Source organism: Podarcis vaucheri (assembly GCF_965113315.1).
Source record: "Podarcis vaucheri genome assembly, chromosome: 6".
In the NCBI taxonomy this organism is placed as follows: Eukaryota; Metazoa; Chordata; class Lepidosauria; order Squamata; family Lacertidae; genus Podarcis; species Podarcis vaucheri.
The window spans coordinates 99,294,247-99,320,483 of record NC_138764.1 but is presented as its reverse complement, the minus strand read 5'-3'; the positions used below and the strand labels follow the sequence as shown (position 1 = coordinate 99,320,483).

General features: G+C 46.1%; 1 protein-coding gene across 1 annotated transcript in view; it reads right to left on the bottom strand.

The window, feature by feature from the left end:
* Window positions 1–26,237, bottom strand: part of COL20A1 (collagen type XX alpha 1 chain) — a 131,346-nt gene that overhangs the window by 46,839 nt on the left and 58,270 nt on the right. The window contains exons 19-25 of the mRNA XM_082225818.1: window positions 23,223–23,365; window positions 21,763–21,892; window positions 19,870–19,926; window positions 14,426–14,464; window positions 11,642–11,780; window positions 6,140–6,282; window positions 4,315–4,424 (exon numbers count right to left, since the gene is read on the bottom strand). Of these exons, the coding sequence (XP_082081944.1) occupies window positions 4,315–4,424; window positions 6,140–6,282; window positions 11,642–11,780; window positions 14,426–14,464; window positions 19,870–19,926; window positions 21,763–21,892; window positions 23,223–23,365 (761 nt within the window). The remainder of the gene's footprint in view (window positions 1–4,314; window positions 4,425–6,139; window positions 6,283–11,641; window positions 11,781–14,425; window positions 14,465–19,869; window positions 19,927–21,762; window positions 21,893–23,222; window positions 23,366–26,237) is intronic.

Below are 26,237 nucleotides of genomic sequence, written 5' to 3'. Positions count from 1 at the left end.
AGCAACGGGAGCTCACCCCATCGTGGGGATTCAAACCGCCAACCTTCTGATTGGCAGACCCTAGGCTTTGTGGTTTAACCCACAGCAACACTAGTAAAAGTCATAGGAGATCCTTCACACCAGGAGTCTGCCCTTCTGCGGGATAGAACAGCACCAGGCCACACGCACAGCATGCATTTAAAGCACTACAACACCACTTTAAACACTCGTGGCTTGCTTCCCCCAAGGAATTCTGGGAGCTGTGGTTCCTTTTGGGTGCTAAGAGTTGTTCAGGTGCCCCCTTTTCCTCTCACAGAGGTACAATTCTTAGAGTGGCTTAACCATCGGTCCCTCTTCACAGGAAACGCTGGCACTCATAGCACTTTCAATGTGTCCTATGTGTCAAATGAATGTGGTCCCAGGGCAGCATTTTGGGCTTAGATTAAGGTCAAAGCTCTGCTGTTCCAGGAATCTTGCTGTGGCAGAGAGACCTGGGGAACGAGGATGCAGGCTTAGTTCGCACAAATCAGCATACCAGGTGGGGAAACATTACGTGGAATACACCAGACTGTGTGTGTGTGTGTGTGTGTGTATGTATGTGTGTACTGTGGAGTGTTTCCCTATTAAAAACAAACTTTCCCTGCACATAGGAAAGCAGCATACCAGGAAGGCTAGGATAGAAATCCTATCGCTAGCATCTAATGATCTATGGCAGAGCAACCACTTGTAAGATTTCCTTGCTGCAATCAAGAGTCTTGCAGTCCATGATATTGTTGACCTAGTGTATGAACTAGGCTTCAGTCTAAGCCATTTCCAATGGCATTGGTTTTTTGTAGGAGATAAAGGAGATTTGTCCCATGATATTTTTATTTTATTTTTATATTTTTTTAAAAAAAACTAGTGGCTACCAGTTGCAGTAGAACTAATTTTAGGAAAGGGTAGCCAATTGCATTTTGTGTCAAATGGGCTCTTAAACAGGAAATTTCAGTTGTATTTCCCAAATACCTTTTCTTCCTGCAATCTGGTCACTGGCACTCGGCGGAAAGCAAACTGGGAGAGGAGGAAACTGTGATTCTCTCTATCCCTGAGAAAAATGTAATAGCCTCTTATTTGGAGACGAATGCTGTGCTCTGACAAATGGGACACCGTCCAAGCCAATGAGAAAAGGAGAGAGTTTCTATCCTGAAAGGATGTGTGTTTTGAGAAGAGAGTCCACTCATAGCTTATGGACAAAAACAACCTCCAAAAATTATCTGTGCTAATTATGGGTGTAAAAATGGAGGCAGCATTTTCCTGTTATTTTTAATTCTAATAAAAGTTTGTCTCAGTTGATGCTGCATGAATCAGTATTTTTTACTTCATACTGGAAGTGATAGGCTAAGAGAGAAACTAGAGGAAGTAGGGTCCAAACCATGGTTTCCTGCCCTTCTATTAAAATAATATTATTAAATCAGGATCCACAGTTGCTCCCAGAATTTTCCACCCTATCGAAGGGCAACAAAATCCATAATTCTGAGAGATCATTTTGCAAAAGGTTCTTAAGGAAGGGCAAATGTTCATCAAAAAATAACATCTTCAGGATGTGTATCAGAAATCCTGGCTCATCTGATCCCAAGTTTATGTAACAAGCCACAAAAATGAAACCATTCACAATAGGCAGGAGGAACTGAATTATGCTTTCATCTTTGGTGCTTTTAACATAATGCGTGGAAAAGATGTGGGTCTCACCTAAGCTGATAGTGCAACACATTGGAGGAAGTGAGGTGGCAGTGGTGGTCCAGGAAAGGTTTTTCCAAAAGGAAATGCCTTAGTGGAGAAGTTGGAAGTAGAAGAGGAATGTGGACGGCTGGAGACAGAGGAAGTGCCTGTTCCAGGCAGAGAGAGGAACACATTGGAAATAGGAGAAGGGAACAGAGAAAGCTTTGCCATCATCCCTTCCTTTCAGTAAGAGCCTGCCAATTCTGTGAAGCAGGCATTGTCAAAGGCACAAGTCAATTCAAGAGCAGTAAGATGAGAACCAATTGGCTTCAGTAAGGCATTAAATATTTCACAGTTGAAACTCAGCTAAGCTTGAGAAGTGCCCAGAAATACTGGGCCCTGCCTCTTTAAATTATGGCTGTTGACCAAAGTGGACTCACAGATGATACTCCCTGCGGAGGTCATTGACTTGCCAAAGCAAAAAGGTGAAGAGTCAGGAGTTAAAAGAGAGGTGCTACGACACTCCAGGAGCAAATTGTAGAAAGGGGATAAGAAGGCAGAGGGTCAAAGACGAATGAAAGTTTGCATTTGATGCATGCCACAAATATAGTGTGTATATAGCACGCTTGGCAAATCCACACCATGATCAACTCCTGCCCAGAAACCAATGTCCCCACTGTGGAAGGACGTATGGATCCACAATTGGCCTCCACAGTCACTTATGGACACAATGTTAAAACCGTGTTTATGGAAAACAATCATACTCAGCTACCAGTGATTGCCAAAGAAGAAGAAGAAGACATTCAGGTCTTGCTACCCAAACACAGTGTGTTCTCAGGAAATAATTTGTTAGGCGGGTGTTCACATAACGAGTCAACCATTTCCACTGATGCCTATGGGGAAATTTCTAATGCGTTCCCAACCATAGACGTTTGTACCCCAAATGAAGAAAAAGCAGGAAAACTCTCTCAAACCTTGCAAAAGGCAAACAAGGAAGTCAAATTTGCTCTCTTATTTGACCAAACTCTGCCCCTTCCTCCCTGTCTCCCGCCAGCAAAACACAAAGAAGGAAGGCTTGTTTTAGACTTATTTGTTTTGAGTACTGCACGCAGGTCTGGCTGTTTGGATATCTGAATCTGCAGTGTGTATGGCGAGGTTTGGGTACTAATGCTTGGTGCTTGAATAAGTGGATTTTTGTAAAACGAGTGTCTGGATAGCTGGACCTGCACGTATTTACAAAAACAACACACAGTGCATGCACAACATGTGATATTGAGTAGCTACAGTTCACTGGTAGCACACATGCTATGCTTACTGGTAATGACACATGCGACGTAACAGGCTGTATATAAGATTATAACTTCTATTTCAAAAAATCATTCAACATATCATGTCACAATATGTAATTCCATAGACACGTGGAACACTACAAGATTGCTATAAGCATTCCACATTGTGGTTATTGCTAATATAAGAACTGAATAGACTGTATCTTCTGATCTATCTGCTGGACTTTAATCTCTCAGAATATGTTCCGCTCATATGATAATTTGGTCTATGGAATTATATATTGTGACATGATATGTTGAATAAGTTTCCAAGCACAATTCAAAGTGTTGGTGCTGACCTTTAAAGCCCTAAACACCCTTGGTACAGTATACCTGAAGGAGCATCTCCACCCCCATCGTTCTACCCGGACACTGAGGTCCTGCGCCGAGGGCCTTCTGGCGGTTCCCTCACTGCGAGAAGCCAAATTACAGAGAACCAGGCAGAGGGCCTTCTCGGTGGTGGCACCCGCCCTGTGGAATGCCCTCCCTCCAGATGTCAAAGAGAACAACAACTACCAGACTTTTAGAAGACATCTGAAGGCAGCCCTGTTTAGGGAAGCTTTTAATGTTTGATGCATTACTGTATTTAAATATTTTGTTGGAAACCACCCAGAGTGGCTGGGGAGGCCCAGCCAGATGGGTGGGGTATAAATAATAAATTATTATTATTATTGTGTGTGTTTTTAAAATAGAGGTTATACTGTTACATACAGCCTGTTACATCGCATGTGTCATTACCAGTATTGTATTTACGTAACCAAAGGTTCAGCAGTGTTTTGTACGCTTACAAGCAGGCCCCAGATTCATGCTACAGCACCCCAGTGAAACGGATCTCAAATAGCAAGGCTAGGAAACATTTTGGCCCGAAACCTTGCAGATCTGCTGCCAAATAGAACAAACAATTCTAGCTTCAGAGGACCAATTGTCTGACTCAGTATAAGGTCACTTTATAGGTCCAGCTAATTGCGTCAGTTTAATTTTCAGATCATTTTCAAATCCCTGAGTCACTGGATCCTAATTATTATTATTTTTTTCTTTTTGAAGATTGTGCCCGTGTCCTTACTGCATATCTTCTTGGAAACTTATTGCGTACATTTACCTAGATTAATGCATGCCGACAGGAAGTGATTTAGTAATTCATTATTATGCTGGCACACACCCCATCGTTCATTGCTATCTCGGCACGTACAAACACCAACAGGTTAGCAAATGTCCCAGGGATATTTCTAGAATCATCATTTAGAGAGGAAAGGAAGACTTTAAAAAAAAAAAAATCATCCTGAATGGATTTCTCCTTTGGATAAAGGACCTTGTGAAAACTGCCGTAGAATATCTTCTTCACTTCCTGCTGGTCAAAGGTGACTTCCTCGACATCAGCTTCATAGTCACGGTGGAAATATATCAAGGATTTCTTGTTGGCTATAGAGGGAGGAAGATGACAAATAACACAGGGGTTATAAAGAAAACCAAAGAGGACAGTGGACTATAGGGTTTGCACAACGGAAAAATAGTAAAACACACACTTGTGAGAACCGAAAATCTGAGTGAATGGAACAATGTCTTAAGAGATGGTCTATGGCAGGCATGTTCAAAGTCCATTTCTGGCCTGCCAGTCGATTTAATCCGGCCCCCGTGGCAGTATATGTCCTGGTGTAAAATCACCCCCCAAAAAAACCTTCAATCCTAAAGAAAGCTCAACAACTTTGTGGTAGAAATGTAAAAAAAAAACCACAACTCAATAATTTAGGGGGTAAATCCCAAGAGAAGTTCAAGGACTTCAATCCTTAAAAAAGCTTTGGTCGGAATCATATTGTATGTGTGAAAATATATGAATCGTATACACCAGTCATTTGAATCTTTCCTACTGAACCTCCAGTGCCTACTGAATTCTTCTTAAAAATTCCAGGAGGCATTTTAATTGAAGACTGATTTGATCATTTTAATCCATTTTTACCATTTTGTATAGTATTTATTGTACACTGCTTAGAGATTATTGTAATTAAGTGGCACATATATTTTTAAAATGAAGGGAAAAAATTGCTACCCCCTTTTGAGCTGGGAAACCCACAAGGGATGAAGGCTCAGAGCCTGGGGACTGGTGGTGGGATGACGATGAGTGGTCAGAGGGAGAAGATCGGGAGATGACTGTGAGGAAGGGGTGTCAGACGTTCAGAGGTAACAGGGTTTAGTGAGCAGGAGGAGGCTGTAGCAGGGAGCAGTCCAGAATCAGAGGCAGAAGTGGAAGCTGGAGAGGATGGGGCTAAGAGACAGAGATCAGGCAGGCTGCTGAAGAAGCCAGGGGGGGTCTCCTGCTCCTGCTGCAACCAGCTCCTCTCCGCCTTGGTTTCCCAGGACCAGAAGAGGTATGAAGAGGGCAGAGCAGAGACAGCCACTCCAATGAAGTCTTAGTTTGCTTGGGAAGGACGCAGGGAAGGAAGAGAGCTGTGGGAAGGTGGGGACCATCAGTCCTTGTGACTGCTTCATTGGGGCAAGATCTGCTGGGAAGAGTTGCTGGGCTCACTAGACCTGGCCTCCAGAGGTGTTTGTTTCTTTGAATAAAGAATTCACTGATGTTGTTATTACTGACCTGCTCCTGACAGCAGGGCATTGACGCTGATGCCAGCACCAGCAACGAGCAATCATCTATGCAACTGGCTGCCATTTTGCATCTTGAACCAGCCATCATTCTGGGGCAGTTTAGGCTCATATCCGCACCATACATTTAAAGCAAATTTACGGCAGATTTAAAGCATGTTGCTTCCCCCCAAACAAGATCCTGGGAACCACTTCACAGAGTGTTCAGTTCCCAGCACCCTTCACAAACTACAGCTCCCAGTTTTTTCTGGGGAAGCCGTGTGCTTCAAATGTGTATTAAACGTGCTTTCGATGTCTGGCACTGATGTGATGCCTGTTCATGCATCGCCTGTTCATAACAGGCACACAAATAGTGCAGAATACTCAGAGAGAATTCCGCCAAGCGGCTGCTTTGTCTAGGTGACACAAGGAAAAGAAAAACGTCTGGAATTTTCCCAGAAAATTGTCTTCCGGGAAATTCTGGCTCAGCTGCCCCACCCCCCACCCCATCCCTTGTAGCAACCAAATCTCCCTGCCGAATGATCGATGAGCCTCCTTACGGTCAAGTATGATGCCCAGTACAGGCTGGAAGTCCTCATCTGTTATCTGCCACACAGCGAAGGCTTCCCGAGGGCTTTCTGGCAGGAGCCGGAGGAGGAAAGTGATAGTGTATTCGGTTGGCATCCCAGAAGGAAACACTTCGCTGAGGAAATAAGTGAGGACACAAAAAGCTCTTCTAAGCAGAGAACATTGGAATGGCCTCCAAGAGTTAATCCCTAGTGCCATGGCAACAGACTGAACACAATTAAAACCTACCTGAAAGAAATTTGAAGAAAGCCCTAAATGACATAGGTCCGAAATATCCATCCTCACAGATGCACCACCTTGCATGCCAAGATCATCAGGGAGAGCTCTCTTGCTGCTCCCATAGCCTTCAGAAGTGTGGGGTGGCAGTGGCCCGGGAGAGGGCTTTCTCTGGGGCAGCCCATAAACTGCGAAACACCCTCCCCACAAAGCTGCATCTTCACTATACAACTTTTGCCACATGATTTTATGATTTTATATGTGTTGAAAGCAGCCCAGAGTGGCCGGCGAAATCCAGCCAGATTTGGGGGGGGGGAGGGGTTATAAATAAAAATAATGTTGTTGTTGTTATTGTTGACACATCTCTTTACCCTGGCCCTTGGCCGTCAAGGTATTTTGTTCTGTGGGACCCGCCTCTTTTGCTGAATTTATACTGTCTTTGCTCTGCTTGAACTGAACTCTACAATTCTATGATTCTATGACTACATCAAATAAAAGAATTCTGGTGAGCACTGGGGTGCAGTGTTTTGTTCTGTTTATATATACCGTATATATTGTGATTTTAAGTTGTGAACCAACCTGAGATCTATGGGTATGGGGTGGTATACAAATTTAATAAATAATAATAATCAATATGATGAGCATCATGTATCGGCTTCCTTGGTGTGATAGTTGCCAGTTCTCAACTTCATGACAATGAGTTCAATCCAGACTAATTAAGCGATTCTTAGTTCCACTGAAATTAAAGGTAAAGGGACCCCTGACCATTAGGTCCAGTCATGGCCGACTCTGGGGTTGCGACACTCATCTCACTTTATTGGCCAAGGGAGCCAGCGTACAGCTTCCGGGTCATGTGGCCAGCATGACTAAGCCGCTTCTGGCGAACCAGAGCACGGAAACACCGTTTACCTTCCCACCGGAGCGGTACCTATTTATCTACTTGCACTTTGACGTGCTTTCGAACTGCTAGGTTGGCAGGAGCAGGGACCGAGCAACGGGAGCTCACCCCGTCGTGGGGATTCGAACCGCCAACCTTCTGATTGGCAAGTCTTAGGCTCTGTGGTTTAACCCACAGCGCCACCCGCGTCCCTCCACTGAAATTAGTGGTGCTTAAATTGTGACTAACTTGTCCCATGGGTGTTATTGGGACCCATGCTCAATTAACAATGTGTGGATGCAACCCAAAGGTCAGGTCTTACGCTCATACTTCCCTTCTTCTTTAAAAATGGCATCATGCCCTTGAAAGGGCAAGCCGCCTTCTTCTTCTTCTTCTTCTTTGTCTTCATATATTCTGGCTACATGAACAAACCAACTTGAGTCTCTGAACATTTTGACTAAGGGTACTCTGTGGAATCTCACAATTCGATGCTAAGAAGCTTTGCTTCTTTAAACAAGATTAAAATTATCCCTATGTTTCAGCAATTAAACTTAAAAAGGAAGCTACAGCCTGCCTCTTCATAATCCAGTCTGTCTTGCTTTGCAAAGCTGTAGTCAATAATAGAATCAAATGGGATACATGGCGGGCCATTATAAACCCCAGATTACAGAGAAGACTCTGGGAGGCAACTCGACAAGCAAAGTCATGCTCCAAAGTCATCGATTAATGGAGACCTGCACAACTTGCAGAAGGCCATAAAACAGTGGCAAAGTTGACCCAGTATTTATGAACAGGTGAGGGTGTCCTCAGGGTAATCGGATGGCCAGCTTACACAATGATCACAAGCAAGCACACCAGGCTTATGGGGAAAGACAATCGCTCACAGGTACGGCATTTGCTTTCCATGCAGATGGTCCTAGGTTAAATCATTGGTATCTTCTGGTAGGGCTAGGATAGATCCTAGTCTAAAACCCTGAATAGTCCCTGATAGCTAGTGTAAGATAATACCAATCCAAGTTTTCAGACCTGACAGGGTACACATGACCCCACGGGGGAATGAACACTGGACCCCGTGGGATAATGAAAACTCATCCCTGAGCTCTGGCCTTGCTAGCTAGGGGTGATGGGAGTTGTAGTTCAACAACATCTGGGGACCCACAGGTTGAGAAAGGCTGCTCTAGCAGGTTCTTTCAGCTGTAGGTAGTCTTGATGGTGAGACCACAATTTCTGTGGTCTTGGGTGGCGGTTTAGGCCTGGGGTGGAATCCTTTCATCTATAAATTGAATAAGGGGTATGTGAAGTGGTGACTCACCCCTCCTGCAGCCGCGTTACCAGGGTTCCCCATTAAAAGGGGAGTTGTGAGGGGAGTCAGTGGCCAAACGCTGAAAAGGCGGTCAGTGATCTCCCTTCAGCTGCACGGAAAGGGGGGCTAGCTGTGTGAACACACGTTTTTGCAGTGCCTCCCTTTGTTCCAATTAACCCTGCCGTGCCTCAGTGCCCCATCATGGGGGACTGAGAGGGATACCTACCCAGTGCCTAAGCCAAGGTTCCCTACATCTGAAATTGTTAATAAAGTTGTGGCCATTTTAATCCCAAAATACATTGTCATGTGTAATCATTACTCTCAGACTGACTCCCGGAGGGGCGGGGGTCTGCAACTGGACACGCAATGTAAGAGAATACCCTGGTGGATAACGTATTAAGGGTGGAGGATGGAGTTTCATGTGGTTGTGGTAAGGGTTAACTCCCTCCTCATGTGCCGTGGCCCCAATCCTGATTGCCCACTCTCCATGGCTGCTGGTTAAACTTAGAAAATTAGACACCCTTAATTTTGACTGTGCAATGAAAGTCACAAGGTCGTTTGGTTCCATGTCAAGGAGGAAGCCACAGTGCTCTCCCTGCAATGTCTTCCTCCCAAAGTGGCTTGAAAGTTTGTTTGCTCCTCCCAAAAGTGACTGCAAGGAGAAGGGGAATTCTTAGGCATGTCATCAGAAAACTACACGTGGCAGAGATCCATTTGCCTTATCTGATGGCTGGATAAATGGCTGCTTAACGATACCGCGAGTGTGAGATAGCGAAAGCAGAAGCACTGAGATGAGATATATGCATATCGAATCAGACCCTGCTGATGAAACATCTCCAGTACCTCAGCTAGCTCTGGCGGCATAGCTAAGCGGCTTCCTCAATTTATCCCAAGGCATTTCAGAAATCAATTTATGGGCCTCTGCACAGAGACGATGCCATGAAAAGCAACAACCTCCTTTTGTCCTCTGAAAGAGGTGCCTCAGAAACTCTGAATTTCCACCCGAACCCACCAGTGTGGGAGCTTCAAACTCGAGGTTTTTCTGTGCAGCAGAGATCATTTCTGCCAGAACCCCAGAAACACCCCCAGCCAATGATACTAATAATCATCAGGTTGCTTGAGAGTATTCAAAGCAAGGGAAGGACTGTAGTGGTAGAGTGCCTGATTGGCATGCAAAAGGTCTCGGTTTTAAATCCCTGGCTTATGAAAGCAGGGCTGGGTAATATTCCTGTCTGAAACTCTGGTTACAGAGAGTTCTGAGTGACATAGACCATTGGCCTGGTTCAATATCCTATGTTCCTAAGTAAAGCAATTCTTCTTAACAACTCTTTCATTAACCTTGTGTTAGGGCTGCCCTGAATAGTCTTTAATGGCGAACTTCACTTTGAAATTAGCACATTTGACAGAGCTGAACAAATTACCCAAATCAGCACTCACCTTACGGAACATTTGCCCATTTACAAGGTGGTTCAGTGCCACTCATTATTATTTTTTACTTATCTTCACTGTTTCCTTCCCTGGCCACTTCCAGTCACTCTGTCCGTGAAAGGTTTTCGGCTTGCCCAAACAGAATGATCTCCCCTCTCCTCCCCTTGCATGTTGCTGGGGGGGGCATCCTCCTGACCCCTGCCGGAGCCATTGGGGGGGGGGCACAAGGGGAGGAAAGGGGAGAAAGCCCTGTTGTGCAAGTGGAAGACTTCTGCAGGGTTTCTGCTGACAGCGATGTTTAGTTGAATTCCACCCAAAGTCCCTAAAGGTAAAGGTAAAGGGACCCCTGACCATTAGGTCCAGTCATGGCCGACTCTGGGGTTGTGGCACTCATCTCGCTTTATTGGCCGAGGGAGCCGGCATACAGCTTCCGGGTCATGTGGCCAGCATGACTAAGCCGCTTCTGGCGAACCAGAGCAGAGCACAGAAACGGCGTTTACCTTCCTGCCAGAGCGGTACCTATTTATCTACTCACACTGTGACGTGCTTTTGAACTGCTAGGTTGGTAGGAGCAGGGACCGAACAATGGGAGCTCACCCCGGCACAGGGATTCGAACAACCAGCCTTCTGATCGGCAAGTCCTAGGCTCTGTGGTTTAACCCACAGCGCCACCGGCGTCCCTACCCAAAGTCCCTAAGTGACCTGCAAAATTCAAGAGTGTGAGGCATAACACAAAATCAGAAAAGGAGCAACAATAAAGACTGTGAAATCACCCATAAAACAGGTTTAAGAAACAGTAGCCACAATGGTTCTGTCACCCCACACTACTAATATTTGACCTTGCAATCAGGCTTCCTAAGCCAGTTTCCAGTGTAATACTATTATTAATTATTTATTTACATACCACCTACCTCAGTGTGTTGCCCCAGCCACCCTGGGCGGCTCCCAACAAAACATTAAAAACACAACAAAACACCAGCCATTAAACACTTCCATGTTCAGGGATGCCTTCAGGTGTCTTTAAAAGTCAAATAGTTATTTATCTCCTTGACGTCTGAAGGCGTGGTTCCACAGGGCGGGCGCCACTACCGAGAAGGCCCTCTGCCTCGTTCCCTGTAACTTCACTTCTTGCAGTGAGGGAACCCCCAGAAGGCCCTCGGAGCTGGAACCGAGTGTCCAGGCTGAACTATGGGACTAGAGATGCTCCTTCTAATACAGTGGTGCGTCGCGAGACGAAAAGAATCCGTTCTGTGATTCTCTTTGTCTAGCGGTTTTTTCGTCTTGCGAAGCAAGCCCATTGACAGATTAGCGGATTAGCGCTATTAGCGGCTTTTAACGGCTTTTAGCGGCTTATCTGCTGATCGGATCAGCTGATAAGTGGCTTAGCGGCTTAGAAAAAGGGGGGGGAGGGGAAAAAACCAGCAGGAACTCGCAAGACATTGTCGTCTTGCGAAACAAGCCCATAGGAAATTCGTTTTGCGAAGCACCTCCAAAACAGAAAACTCTTTCGTCTAGCGAGTTTTCCGTCTTGCGAGGCATTCGTCTTGCGGGGCACCACTGTATACAGGGCCAAGGCCATTCAGGGCTTTTAAGGTCAGCACCAACACTTTGAATTGTGCTCGGAAATGTACTGGGAGCCGTACACATTACCTTGTCTTCTGGGTCAGCTGGATATCCCTGAAAAGAGTGTAAGTGTGGATTCCTAGGAAGATGTAGGGCTCCATAGCAACCCCTTTGATGGAGGCGTACTCCTTTTCCATCAGCCCAAACACCTCCATCATATCATAACCTGGAGAAAACAAAGAACCAGGAATATAGTGGGATGCCTTATCTGTACTAAAAGCAGCAATTGCCACAAAGGAGTGGAGGAGCGAGGGGCTGGAGATCAGTTCAATAGCAAATGTGAGATTTGAACCCAGGGCTCCCAGGTCCAACCCCAGTTCTTAGAATATGGGACTCCATCAGCTCTTGGACAAGGTGGATTGTTCCAATGGGTGTGTATGTGTGAGGTTTGGGTGAACCAGCCATAAAGATTTGCCCAGTCATTCCCAAATAGCATCAACTTGCGCGTTGTAATGAACAGGCAAGCAAAGTCCTGGCAGAAAATTAAACTGCTCCTTTTCCCATTTTCATGTCTCTCCCCACACACTTTAAACTGCTAAGTGAGGGTTGACCTGAGTTGCATGGCAAATACATATTTTCCCACAAAAAAGAGAAAGGGGGGACCTCATCCCCCAGCCCTCGGAGCTTCCTTCCTCCTCGCCAACTTCTCATTAAAGCTCTGTGAGTCACTTTCTAAAGTCTTTAATGCAAGCAGGCTTTGCAATCAGCAATTCCCTCCCCCCTCCCCAACCCATTCGCTTATCTGAATTTATGGAAAGCTGAGGCCAGGGTGCGGGCAGGAGGAAGGAACAACTGGAAAGGAGATAATTATATAAATAGTAAAAGGGATGCATAAAAAGAAGGGAAGGAGGGCTTTTAATCAATATCCTGCCTCCACCAGGTTCATCTCCCCATAACCCAGTTCTAAGTTTTATCTATCAAGATGGCAGTATGTAGTATGGGGATTAAAATTTGCAAAAGACCCCGGCGTTGAAATCTTCTCATCTCAATTAAAGTTTGCACTAAATGTTAATAATGTTATCAAGGGAAAGTTGAAGCCACAGCTGTAGACCATATATAGCTATATGCGGTTGGTATCAAGAGGACTAGGTCAAAGGAGCGCAGCTGAGGCACTAAGCAATTCTGTTTGTGAAATCCTTTCAATTGCAGAGGAATATTTGTAAAAGAAACATTCCCTTGGATTTCTCTGGCGGGATCACATGCTCAGTAATAGGCGTTAGCGCAAAGGCTGAGCCAAACATTTTCAAGCAAACGTTTTTGGTGCCATCAGGACAGGGCGGGACAACAGATGGCAAAATATTTCCAGAAATAACCCCCCACCCCACAAGGGTATCTTTTCCATTCTAGTTTGCTGCTCTCTGTAGCTCCCAATTAGTTGCAGCTTGCAAAACAGCACTTATTCCCCCTAATAACAGCAACATCGTCACACAACCAATCAGCTTGGGCTACAGAATGATGTCACAGCAGGCAGATAAAGCCAATGCGGAGCAAGGGCAACTCGCTCTCTTTCTCTCTAGCTAAATCTGCCTGCACAAATCCGCGCCTAAATGGGGAGCGACGTTAATGCCAAAGACCTGAGCCCTATATCTGAGTCCTCTGTGGAAATATGGTGGTCCAGTGGTAGCAGTGTGAGGGGAAGAGTGGAGCTGTGCTCAGCGGTTCTGCCCCCTCCATTTTGTCACTGCTAGCCCCAGTATGTTGGAGGAGAAAGTATTTGTTGCATGCCGCCCCAGAATGAAGTGGGGAGCCAATTCCATGTGTTTAGATTTCTTCACTGCATGGGCATCAGAGGGTGAGGTCAGCATAGAATATGGTGACTAGGCAAGGATAGTGTCATGAACACTTCTGCCCAAAGTATAAGAGCACGATATGAGTTAAGAAGCAACCAACAGGAGAGAGACTCGCATTCTTCCCAGGCAGCTGTAAACAGTAGTATCTCAACTCCCCCTCGCTTTAAGAATGACAGGAATGCAGAGAGTGTGCTAGAGAGAAACCAACTCTCTCAGGAAACACAGGCAGTTTCGGAAGGCAAGAGGGAGAGCAGTTCCTCACCGGAAGGGGAGTTAGTTAGCCCAAGGGAACATATGGGAAAGGTTTTAGATAGAAAACAAAGCCAGAAACGGGAGGGTCATAGGTTCAGGATATTCTGCCAGAGCCGGAAGCACTCCTCAGAAGGGTCAACTGATTCATAAGCATTGGACATACAGTTAGGCGTCTGAGGCTCATTGTTTGTATTGCAATAAATCTCCCACCTAATTACAACTTGTGTGCTGTGTTATCAAGACAGCAGCCTGGGCTCCTGACAGATAGCAAGCATGGCCTGCTCTTCCACTCATGCTGCTAGGGCTTGGGTGTAGCCTCCAGCTATTAAAAGTAGGGTTGATGCCACCCTGAATGGGCCACCTGCAAAGTCCTGCCCTTGGTGGTGGGAGCAAACCCACTGCTTCCCTGAGAAGTGGTGCAGAACTCAGGCCACTGGCCAACAGTACTGAACCCCAATTCTAAGGCTTAACCAAAGGCCATTAAGTAGGACCTCGTTGTCTATTATAAATAATTCTAATCAGGTTGTAAGCATGTGGGCAGGGCCTAATGTCCCTCAGTGGCTATTAACCAGAAGGCTGGTGGTTTGAGCCCACCCAGGGATGGCTGTGGGTAGGACCCCTGCATTGCAGGGGGTTGGATTATGTTTCCAGCACCCGCTTGTATCTGTTATATAGCACCTAGATCTTTGAGACACTGCATAACCAAGAGAGGAGGGCTCTCTCTTTTTTTGCAAAAAAAAAAAAAAAAAGGAAGAAGCTGGCAGCCTACCTTGCAGAGAACCTTCCATGGAGTCCAGGACAGGGCAGTCTTCAGAATGACATGGAACAGGTGGAAAGTAAGAGACATGAAAGGAAGCATTGATATATTAATTAACCTGAAGGAGAGCAACACAAAGGGCTCTGGAGCCTGTTGAATCAAGCCAGTGGCCCATTTGTTCCAGCATGCTATTCTCACTATGGCCAACCAGATGATGATCAAAAGTTTGGAAGCAGGACCTGGGCAGAAGAGCATCCTCTCCTTTGGTGGTTTCCAGCAACTAGTATTTGGAAGCATTATTGCCCTGAACTGTGGAGGTGGCCAGCAGTCATTGATAATCTTCTCCTCCACCCATTTGCCCAATCTCCTTTTTAAAGCCATCCAAGTTGGTTGTCATGCCTGTCTCTTGTGGGAGCGAGTTCTGCAGTTTCATTATATGCGGCATGGAGAAGTCCGTTCCTTTCTCTGCCCCCAAACTTCCAGCATCCTTCTTTATTGGATGAATAATTTCACACATTTCAAAGGGCCAACCTGGCTTTGAATTTGCATACAGTCAAACCTGCTTTACAGTGATTGGAACCTATAGCCCAGCCTTACCCAACTTTTAGAAGACATCTGAAGGCAGCCCTGTTTATGGAAGTTTTTTAATGCTTATGTTTTATTGTATTTTTAATATTTTGTTGGAAGCCACCAAGAGTAGCTGGGGAAACCCAGCCAGATGGGTGGTGAATAAATAATATATTATTATTATTATTATTATTATTATTATTAGTATTATTAGTATTATTATTATTATTTCCTGCCTTCCAGATGTTGATGGACTATCTGCCATCTCTACCCACCGCCCTGGGACTATTGACCATGCTGACTGTGTCTGATGGAGTTCCAACAACAGTCAGAAGGAACCAGTCTGCGGATGGCTGATGCAGCCTAATATGGTCTACTCTGACTGGCAGAAGCTCTCCGGCAGGTGTGGAGCCCAGAAAATGAAAGGTAAAACTTGCATATGATGCTCTGCCCACAGGCATGTGGACCTCAGAAGGTTGCTCTGAAAGGAATGTGGCCTTCAGACAGAAAGCAAGACCCCTAGACAGCATTTTGTTGTTGATTATGTTGCTCTGTGGCCTCGGTCCAATATCCTAGTCTTCAAACTGGGGGCCAATCCACTGCACATTATTATTATTTTTTTAAAAAATATGTTGTTAAATAGAACATTTGAATGGGACAAACAGGTTTGGAAATGCCTGCATCGTTCAAGTCCACTCATCACTTTCCTAGGGCTGGCTGCAAAATTGTCTTGACTTCCAGCCGCCTTGGAGAATGGCGATTTCTAATCCTTATTATCCCGTGCCTGCTGTTCTCCCCGCCACAAGGGTGCCTTTATTTCCCCTCCCCCTTGCTTGTCAAAACCTTTTCATTTTGATGAAAGGTGAATTACTGCAATCACAGTAAAATGTTGCACTCAATTCCAGCCATGCAAGTTGGGGGGTTTTCGTTTCATTTCTTATTTATTCCCTGCTACCATTTTCTGTTTTTCCAGACCGTATTCTGTAAAGTGCAGCTTTCACCTTGCAGTTGCTTACCCATTACAGACTAAAACGGCTGCCATAAGAATGAATTCAGGAGTAAGTGGGCCATCGCATTATATTAATTGTACGTGGTGGAAAGGAGTGAGCGCTTTTCTCCTTTTGATGCCCATTCAGCCAGCTGCCTTTCGGAAGGCAAAGTGAGTTGTTTTGCAGAAAATAATACAAACACTTTGGCATACGTCTGCAGTTCACCTTTTACAGGAAATCCCCTGCTAAATCCTCTCTCATCCTTTGAGCCAAGGAATCAAAAACTGGGAGCCGCCGCTCATACAAATCAGAGATAAGAGAGGAAGAATCAAAGGCTCTTTGGTGAAGAGTTAGAAAGTGCTCTCCATCTAAATGGGTTGAGTGGGGGAAAAAGACGCCTTCAGAAAGAATCAAGCGCTGCAGTTATTTGCTTCTGTAACAGTCCCAGACAAAGGGGGCAAGCTGGAAGCCGGGGAAATGGAGCATTTGATGGTAAAATGAGAGGTGCCCCTGCAAAGCAAGGACACTTGAGAGGGTGTCGCGTTTTGTGATTGTCTTTCTGAGCATCTGCTGAGGGCATATGATCATTTTTACGAAAAGTCTTTCTTACTTAAATACAGTGGTGCCCCGCAAGACGAATGCCTCGCAAGACGGAAAACTCGCTAGACGAAAGAGTTTTCCGTTTTGGAGGTGCTTCACAAAACGGATCTCCTATGGGCTTGCTTCGCAAGACGAAAATGTCTTGCGAGTTCCTGGGGGGTTTTTTCCCCTCCCCCCTTTTTCTAAGCCGCTAAGCCGCTTATCAGCTGATCCGATCAGCAGATAAGCCGTTAAAAGCCGCTAATAGCGCAAATAGCGCTAATCCACCAATGGGCTTGCTTCGCAAGACGAAAAAACCGCTAGACGAAGAGAATCACAGAACGGATTCTTTTCATCTTGCGAGGCACCACTGTAGCACCATCAATCAATGTATCTAGATCATGGGTAGGCAAACTAAGGCCCGGGGGCCGGATCTGGCCCAATCACCTTCTAAATCCAGCCCATGGACGGTCCAGGAATCAGCATGTTTTTACATGTGCCCTTTTTATTTAAAATGCATCTCTGGGTTATTTGTGGGGCATAGGAATTTGTTCATTATTATTTTTTAAATATAGTCTGGCCCCCCACAAGGTCTGAGGGACAGTGGACCGCCCCCCTGTTGAAAAAGCTTGCTGACCCCTGATCTAGAGTTTTATAGAAGAGGTGTGTGCATGCACACGAAAGCTCATACCAATAACAAACTTAGTTGGTCTCTAAGGTGCTACTGGAAGGATTTTTTTTTTTAATAGAAGAGGAGCATTGGAACATAGGAAGCTCCCCCCCCCAGTATTGTCTACACCAGGCAAGTCCAACTTCAAGTAGTCAGTGATCTATGATCCAATATAACAGGCACGCCCAACAGGTAGATCACTGAAAGTTTGTGGTAGATCAGCGGCTCCCCCCCCAAAACAAGCTCAACATTTTTGCCCTGTACCCCCCCCCAAAAAACAGGGCTTACCTCCTCCCTAAAAAAGGCTCAACAAATTTTACCTGCACCCAAAAAAAGGGGGTAGATCACTGTCAGTTTTTAACTCTGTGAGTAGATTGCAGTCTCTTGGGAGTTGACCACCCGTGCAATATAAAAACTGGCAGTGATCTACCACCCAGGGATGGGTCCAGGGCAGTGGCGTAGCGTGGGGGGTGCAGGGGGGGCCGGCCGCACCGGGCGCAACATCTGGTGGTTAGGGTTAGGGGGCGCAAATCCACGGGTTAGGGGGCGCAAATCCACCGGTTAGGGGGCGCAAATTACTTGCCTTGCCCCGGGTGCTGACAACCCACGCTACGCCACTGGTCCAGGGTGGGTGACAGGGATGGGTGCAGGGTGGGCGAGCGCTGGCTGCTTCCCCCAAGGGGGGCAGAGATGGGTGCAGGGTGGGCGGGTGGGTGCTGGCTGCTTCCCCCAGGGGGCAGGGATGGGTGCTTCCCCCCAGGGGGCAGGCGCCAGCTACTTCCCCTGACATGGCAGGGGTGGGTACAGGGTGGGTGGGCACACGCCGACAGGGCCGGGGTGGGTGGGTGTCCAGAGTCAATACAGTCCCTCCTGCGAGAGGAGCTCAGGACAAGGTGTGGCTGCTCAGGCACGTCTCCAGACAATTGACCAGAATTCATCCAAGGATCAGCAGGTCAATCGTGATCAATGCATTGGACATGTCTGATCTACACTGACTGGCAGCAGCTGCCAATAGTTTCAGGCAGGAATCTTTCCCTGGTCTACATAGAGGTGCTGGGCACTGCATCACATCATTTCATCCAGGCAAGCATTTCAGCTTTCCGGGCAGAACAATTTCCCCCCTATTCCTCCTGCCACCTATGGGTTCCTGGGGTTCTCCCAAGCCAATCTGAGGAGGTGGGGACATGCTGGAGAAGTCTGTGAAGATGGGTTCGGTATGCACCTGCCTGTTGCCCAAGGAATCTAATTCCGAGGAGCGTCAAAACCAAAACCCACAACCCACCCTTTCCATGACATTGCTTGGCCCCAATTTGCTGCTGTATTCCATTTCCATTCTTCGCTGTGTGGGATGTAAACACAGGAGCAGTCAATGGCAACATTCCTAGAGTGTACATGTTAGAACATGGGGAGGGATGTCAGTCCAGCAAGCAGGTAAACATCCTGGGGACGGACTTCCTCCGCATGTGACCAGAGGTGGGTGTGGCCTCACCTGTGCAGGTAATGACAAAAGCACAGGGCAGGCAGCCACTCTCTCTCTCTGCCATCTTCCTTCGATGATGAAACATCTAAGGATGCTCTCTTGGCTCCCAGCCAAGAGAGGAGATAAGGACTATCTTGCTACAAGATAGATTCTGAATGTATGTAACCTTTTTAAGCTGTCTGCCTTCTGGGATCATATTGTGAACAGAACGTGAGTAAACTCTTTTATACTTTTATAAAGACTGTGCCGTGTCTTGTATTTTAAGAGGGAACAAAAGGGGAAATTACCAGAGTAATTATTATAGAGGTTCTAGCGAACCTGTGCACACGTTACCGTTGCGAACTTAAAGAGTCTATAAACTCTGCTGATATTTTGGGAACTTGTTAGCACAAGTTGGATAAGGATATAATTAGTCAATATATCCTCTCCTGCACCCCAGAACATTCCCACACGCTGCAGTTCCTTGATAAACACCCATCCGAAACCTTTGCAGTCTCCAAAGGAGTTGCAAAAACCCTTTCCCACAACATTTATATTTTACAATTTATTCCTTGGCAGATTATTATTGTTGTTGTGTTGTTTTATATATATATATATATATATATATATATATATATAAATAGCCCTGTTTGCTCAACACGTGCTACAAATCCTCTTGCTATCGTGTTTTATAGCCAGTCATTTGAGGAGACACCTGTGACAAACTCACTTACATTAATAACACAATTTACAGAGGAGTTGAATTAATTGAAAGGGTTTCCAAAGCACATTCATAGCTTTCCTATTCTGCCAAGGGCACAGAAATAAATATCCTCTCACTGAATAATGCCAGACATTTGTTGAAAATAACTCTACACCTTGTGAATTTGCATTTGTTTCACCTTGGATATGCATTTGGGAGAGAAGGAGGGAGGGACCCATTTGTGGCTTAAAGAGCTCCAGGAAAATTGTGCGAATGATGCCAGGAAAGGGATGAGGGACTAGAAAGAATATGAAAATCCAGCAATCGTCAAAACATTGATACTGGATTTTGAAGGTACCCTTCCATCTCCTGTCAAAGTTGCTTGATGTCTGTACCAAACAAAAATAAAATTAGAAAGGCACAAAAAAAGAGGGGAAATCATCACGACACAGGTAAAACTGGTAAAGTAGCAAAAATAAATTGCCTTACCTTCAGCTTTGAAAGGGTAAGATCCTCTTATTGTGGGCAGTCTGGCCAAAAGAGAAGCTACGGGAAAGATAAGAATAGGTGCTTATGTAGCTCAGGGATGAGGAAGCTCAGGCCTAGTTAAATGTGGCCCTCTGTGCAATGCGCTCTGCTTGGGGCTACCTTTGAAGGTGACCCAGAAACTACAACTAATCCAGAATGTGGCAGCTAGACTGGTGACTGAGAGTGGCTGCTGGGACCATATAACACCAGTTCTGAAAGACCTGCATTGGCTCTCAGTACGTTTCCGAGCACAATTCATAGTGCTGGTGCTGACCTTTAAAGCCTAAACGGCCTCAGCCCAGTATACCTGAAGGAGCGTCTCCACCCCCATCATTCAGCCTGGACACTGAGGTCCAGCGCCGAGGGCCTTCTGCTGGTTCCCTCCCTGCGAGAAGTGAGGTTACAGGGAACCAGGCAGAGGGCCTTCCCGGTAGTGGCACCCGCCCTGTGGAACACCCTCCCACCATATGTCAAGGAAATAAACAACTATCTGACTTTTAGAAGACATCTGAACAGGCAGCCCTGTTTAGGAAAGTTTTTAATGTTTGAAGTTTTATAGTGTTTTTTAATATTATGTTGGGAGCTGCCCGGAGTGTTGGGATACTGCCAGGGAGACAAAGTCCATCATGGCCCCCAAGCCGGCTGCCGGACGATCCATCGATCTCCCGTAGATACAGTATCAGCAATTAGTGACACGAGTTTCCAGAAATAGCTTGCCACATTCCAGAGCTCATGCACACTCTATCAGCAGATAATTCACAGCAGAAGTTGCACGCAGGAGAGCATTATTTACAAGTTTTATTCAGCGTTGATCAGAACAAAGAAAAACATGACTGCCTGCATCAGTGTCTCCAGACACAGAGAAAACGAAAGCAACAGAAAACATAAACATCCTGTGAACAGGAAATACGCAGACTCTGTGACTCACAGCCTGCTCCCTTTTAAGGTGGAACGGAAATATCCTAACACGGAGTGGTTGGGGAAACCCAGCCAGATGAGCGGGGTATATACAGTGGTACCTCTGGTTGCGAACGGGATCCATTCCGGAGCCCCGTTTGCAACATGAGCAGAATGCAACCCGTGTCTGTGCATGCACGGGTCGCGATTTGTCACTTCTGCACATGCGCGTGACGTCATTTTGAGTGTCTGCACATGTGTGAGCGGTGAAACCTGGAAGTAACCATTTCCAGTACTTCCAGGTCGCCGTGGGACGCAACCTGAAAATGCTCAACCTGAAGCAAATGTAACACGAGGTATGTCTGTATAATAAATTATTATAATTATTATAATTATAATTATAATTATTATTATTATTATAATAATTATAATTATAATTATAATTATAATTATAATTATAATTATTATTATTATTTCTGTCTGGTCCTCAGAAATCTCCACAGGCCACACCCCCTCTCTCCAGGCCACGCCCCTCACCAGTCCTCCTTTAGGAGGATAAAAGTCAAAGGACAAATGTGCATTTGTTGGTCTGCCTGCTTTTGCGCCCATTACTGGCATGTGCCGAGTGCGGAGCCCAGCACAGTGCAGCTTCGTCTCTCGCACTCCAGAGGAGCAAGCCATCGAACGGCACCGCACTTGGCTCCCTCAGTCCACTCAGCATCGGCCCCTGCCCGCAAATGTAGAAGGGGCCAAAGACCTCTCCGCTCCCATAGTTCAGCCATGCACTGGGGCAGCACAGAGGAGGGATGATTTCGTCAGCTGGGGAAGGGATGCCCTGCGGGGGAAAGAGCGTGTCGTACCTGTAACCCCAGAGGCCCACACTTCAGCTGGGGCCCCCATGACAACAGCCCTGCAAGGCCCTCCAAAACCTAGGGCTGTGCCCACTCTTTTGCCTACCTGTCTGGCCTATGGTCGATACAGGGTCACTTTCTCCGGTGAGATAGACTGCGGAAACCGTCACCATGTACAATCGATTAGGAAGCAGTGAGTGAAGAGTGATTGACCTGCTCCTCCCAGAAACAGTTATCTGTGGAAAGCAGAAGCTGCAATTTTTGCAACCCTAACAAAATACTGCATTTCGGGTGACTCAAAAGTCAGTGCAAGTAAACATCCTACGTGCAATTTTAATTTTTTTTCATCCAGCAAATTATTCAGTGATTGGACCCAAGGCCCACAAAATATATGTATCGTTGCAACGGGACATTTATACTGTGAATAACTTTTTTAAAAAAATAAAAATCTCTACCCTATTTGCCATTATTTCCCTCACCAGTTTTCAGAGGAGCTCAGGACGGCGCGTAACCTTGTCGCACACATTCCTGAGAGGTAGTTCAAGGTGAGAAAGAACGGCCGACACAAAGTCACCCAGCGAGCATCATAATTTAGCATAATTAGCTAAATTGAGCTGACATAGCATAGCACTTAGGAAGCCAGACTAGGAATGAAGGGGACCCAGGTCCAAACTGTTAGAATTCCTGCTCCATGATTGCAGTCATGGTGTTGTTGTCTTTCACATGACGGTATATGTTTTGACTCCACAGAGTGGGAAGTGACAAAGACAGGATGTTTGTGTTACTGTGTTCCATGAAGTGGGACTATTGTCCTTTGTTCTTTTTCTCTTTGCTGTCTGATGCTAGAGAGAGAGGGAGCCATGTTGCAGTGCTCCTTGTGTGTTTATATGTAAATAAAGTAGATTAGCCAAAATGCTGAGTTGCTGAGGTCTGTCACGCAAGGTGCACAAACTCAGCGGATCCCTAAGTGTGCCAGTGTCGGTTGGCATCGGTCGCTGTGATGTTCGGGCTGAAGAAAGCTTTTGAAGCTCCTGAATGATAGACCAGGAGGGAGAGAACATGCCAGTCGGGCATGTGTCTCTGCCAGGGTCCTACTCGAGTGTAGGCTGAACTCCTGACACCAATGTCCTCTCAGCCACGAAACTTTCTGGGTGACTTTGGATCAGCCGCAACCTCTCACTTTAATTCATCTTATAGGGTTGGTTGTGAGGAGAAAATGAGTTTCCCCTCACCTATTTCTTTCCTCACAGCAACCCTATAAGATGAATTAAAGTGAGTGGAAGCAAAATCTTTCTATGACTCTTCTTGGGCTTTTGGCTCTGAAACTTAACGTATTTGGTTTGTTTGTTTTCAATAAAAAAAATTATTTTCCAAAACAATAAAACTGTTAACGTTTTTAATTTATGTCATCTTTGCATGCTATTCACTGCTGAACTGCTTGTGCATTTTAGCATAGGCAACTCTGAGTCTTGTGTGGCTGTGGGTCACATCAATCAAATAAGGAAGTGTCCAACAAGGAAGCCACACCCCATCTCCCCAAGCTCCACCCCCTGCAAAAAAACTTACCGTTTCCTGGTGCTTGGTTCCACTCTCGGGAGCATAGCTGAGTCTGTAGTGCTGCACAGCGCCCTCTGGAGGATCCCAGTGGACCTGGAAGCTGCTGGGTGTTTCTGAGTCCACAAAGAGATTGCTGGGTGGATTCTTGGCAGCTGTGTGAAAAGAAAAGTTGTTGCCATGTTTAATTTCTTTTTAGTCCACTGTCAATTTCAATTGTCTTCTGAATGTTTTTAACTACTTGTTTTTAACCGTTTTGCGTTGGTGATTTTAATGTTTCTTGTAAACCATTTTGCCATTTTATTAAGGTTAAAGATAAAGGGCACCTGGACAGTTAAGTCCCGTCAAAGGAAACTCTGGGGTTGCAGCACTCATCTTCCTTTTCAGGCCGACGGAGTCGGTGTTCGTCCGCAGACAGCTTTCCGGGCCATGTGGCCAGCATGACTAAACCACTTCTGGTACAACGGGACACCGTGACGAGTGCCAAAGCACACAGAAATGTCATTTACCGTATTTTTTGCTCTATAAAACTCACTTTTTCCCTCCTAAAAAGTAAGGGGAAATGTATGTGCGTCTTATGGAGCGAATCCAGGCTGCGCAGCTATCCCAGAAGCCAGAACAGCAAGAGGGATTGCTGCTTTCACTGCGCAGCGAACCCTCTTGCTGTTCTGGCTTTTGAGATTCAGAATATTTTTTTTCTTGTTTTCCTCCTCCAAAAACTAGGTGCGTCTTGTGGTCTGGTGCGTCTTATAGAGCAAAAAATACGGTACCTCCCCACCACAGCAGTACCTATTTATCTACTTGCACTGGTGTGCTTTTAAACTGCTAGGTTGGCAGGAGCTGGGACAGAGCAATGGGAGCTCATTCCACCGTGTGGATTCAGACCACCAACATTTTATTACAATCAAGCGGTATATAAATTTTGCTAAAATAAAAGCATGGCTAGCTGGCTAGAGCACTGAAGAAAATTACTCTTTAAGACTCAATTATCAGTTCAAATTGCAAACTTGTTTCAAATTTTTCCTCTGGTGCCTAAAGGGTGTCACTTTCCAAAGGCAGGGGGTGAGATTCTCCAGCCATCAAGGCACATTGCCATGATTATGATAAACTGCAAGAGAACTTCTCCACCAATCATTTCTGATTGTGAGCAAAGGATGATCAATTAGCATCAGTTCCACTTTGCTGCATAGCCTTGTCTGAGACATTATTCCTTTTAAAAAAAAAAAATATTGCCTGGTCTTTGGATTCTGCAGAAGATTGTAGTGTTGTCATCCAGACTCGTGACTTCTGGGGGGTTTGGGGAGGGCAAATCTGGACACTTCTGGCCTAACTGGATGAAGCTGTCGGCAAAGGCTTCCATAGTGCCTCACTATATCCAAAAGTTGCTTGCTGTGTAGCTCATTAGAGAACTGTTTGCTTTTCAGCTGCCAGAAAGAAGAGAGAACATCGCAAATTGAGACAGGGGGTTCGGAGGGGGGAGAGGCAAAAGTTACCTCTGAGGCTGGGAGTACAGGAGAGAACAAGATCTTTGAGGAGCTTGATTGTTTAGGTGAATGAAGGAAAGCTTCAGCAGAGTCTCTCTGAAAAGGAACTGCTAAGATGAGACGGGAGTCCCAAAAGACGAGTGCAAAACTGTACAGAGTGTGTCCTAAGGCAGCATGTATATTTGATCAAAGACAAAGGAAAGGAGCTTAGTAAACAACACGAGGTTCTGTGCAGCCGCCCCAGCCTCATGAACAACGGGGGAAGAGCCAGCCCTCTTATCTTGTTTTACATTCCGGTGCCTACTTTCTAGAAAAGGAGTGCTGGAGTTCAAACGGGGTAAATGCACCCAGAGCACATTATGTCCTGACCCTGGACCAGAATTCCTCAAAAAAAGAGTCCTCCATCAATTTCAGCTCCTTGGAGAAGATGGAATCACATCCTGGTCCATCCTGCAGGGGTCCACAGGTACCAGAGCATGTCTCTCTTGTCCTGAACCCTGAGGAGATACCTCCTGCTACTGGAATCTGATGGTTGATCCATAGTCCCCAAGGAGAGATTTCCACAGGTGGAAGCCCCATTACCTCAAAGGAGCCAACAGCTGCAATGGCTCTTTTAACTGGCCGGGACTCAGGCTTCAGAGGGTGGGGCCTCCTGTCAATCACTACCTAGCCCTCAAATAGTTGCAGCAGTCCAGCACCTTCCTGGGGCATCTTGGATACTTGGCCTTAGCTGCAGGAGCATCATTTGTGGTCATGAAACCATCCTTTGATCTCTCTCCAAGGTGCTGACTTTGGCTTGGCTCCTCATGCTCTTAGGCTGAATAAGAATTTTGAATGTTCCAAACCTGGAGTTAAATTTGGAAGTTATCTTGATTAAACCAGGACTTTGGGTGATTAGAAAACGGGACAGCGGAAACCAGAGGAACAAGAAAGGAACAGAATTGGGAGGATTTGTTTCTCCCTAACAGCACTGGGTTGTATTCAACACAGCACTAAGTAGATTTTTCCATCAGTGGTGGGTTTTCTCCTTGTGAAATGGAACTGTGCCCACTTCTCCTACCCCTGTAAAGGTAAAGGTACCCCTGCCCATACGGGCCAGTCTTGACAGACTCTAGGGTTGTGTGCTCATCTCACTCTAGAGGCCGGGAGCCAGCGCTGTCCGCAGACACTTCCGGGTCACGTGGCCAGCGTGACGAAGCTGCTCCGGCGTCCAGCACCAGAGCAGCACACGGAATGCCATTTACCTTCTTGCTAGAAAGCGGTACCTATTTATCTACTTGCACTTAAGGGTGCTTTCGAACTGCTAGGTGGGCAGGAGCTGGGACCGAACGACGGGAGCTCACCCCGCCGCGGGGATTCGAACTGCCGACCATGCGATCGGCAAGTCCTAGGCGCTGAGGTTTTACCCACAGCGCCACCTGTGTCCCTCTCCTACCCCTACATGACCCCTAAATCTATTCTGGGTTTTCCCCAAACTCTTCAGAGCAGATTTGGTGATGGTACAGGGTTTGCATGGTGAGAAATCCCTTTGCTCTAGTGCTAT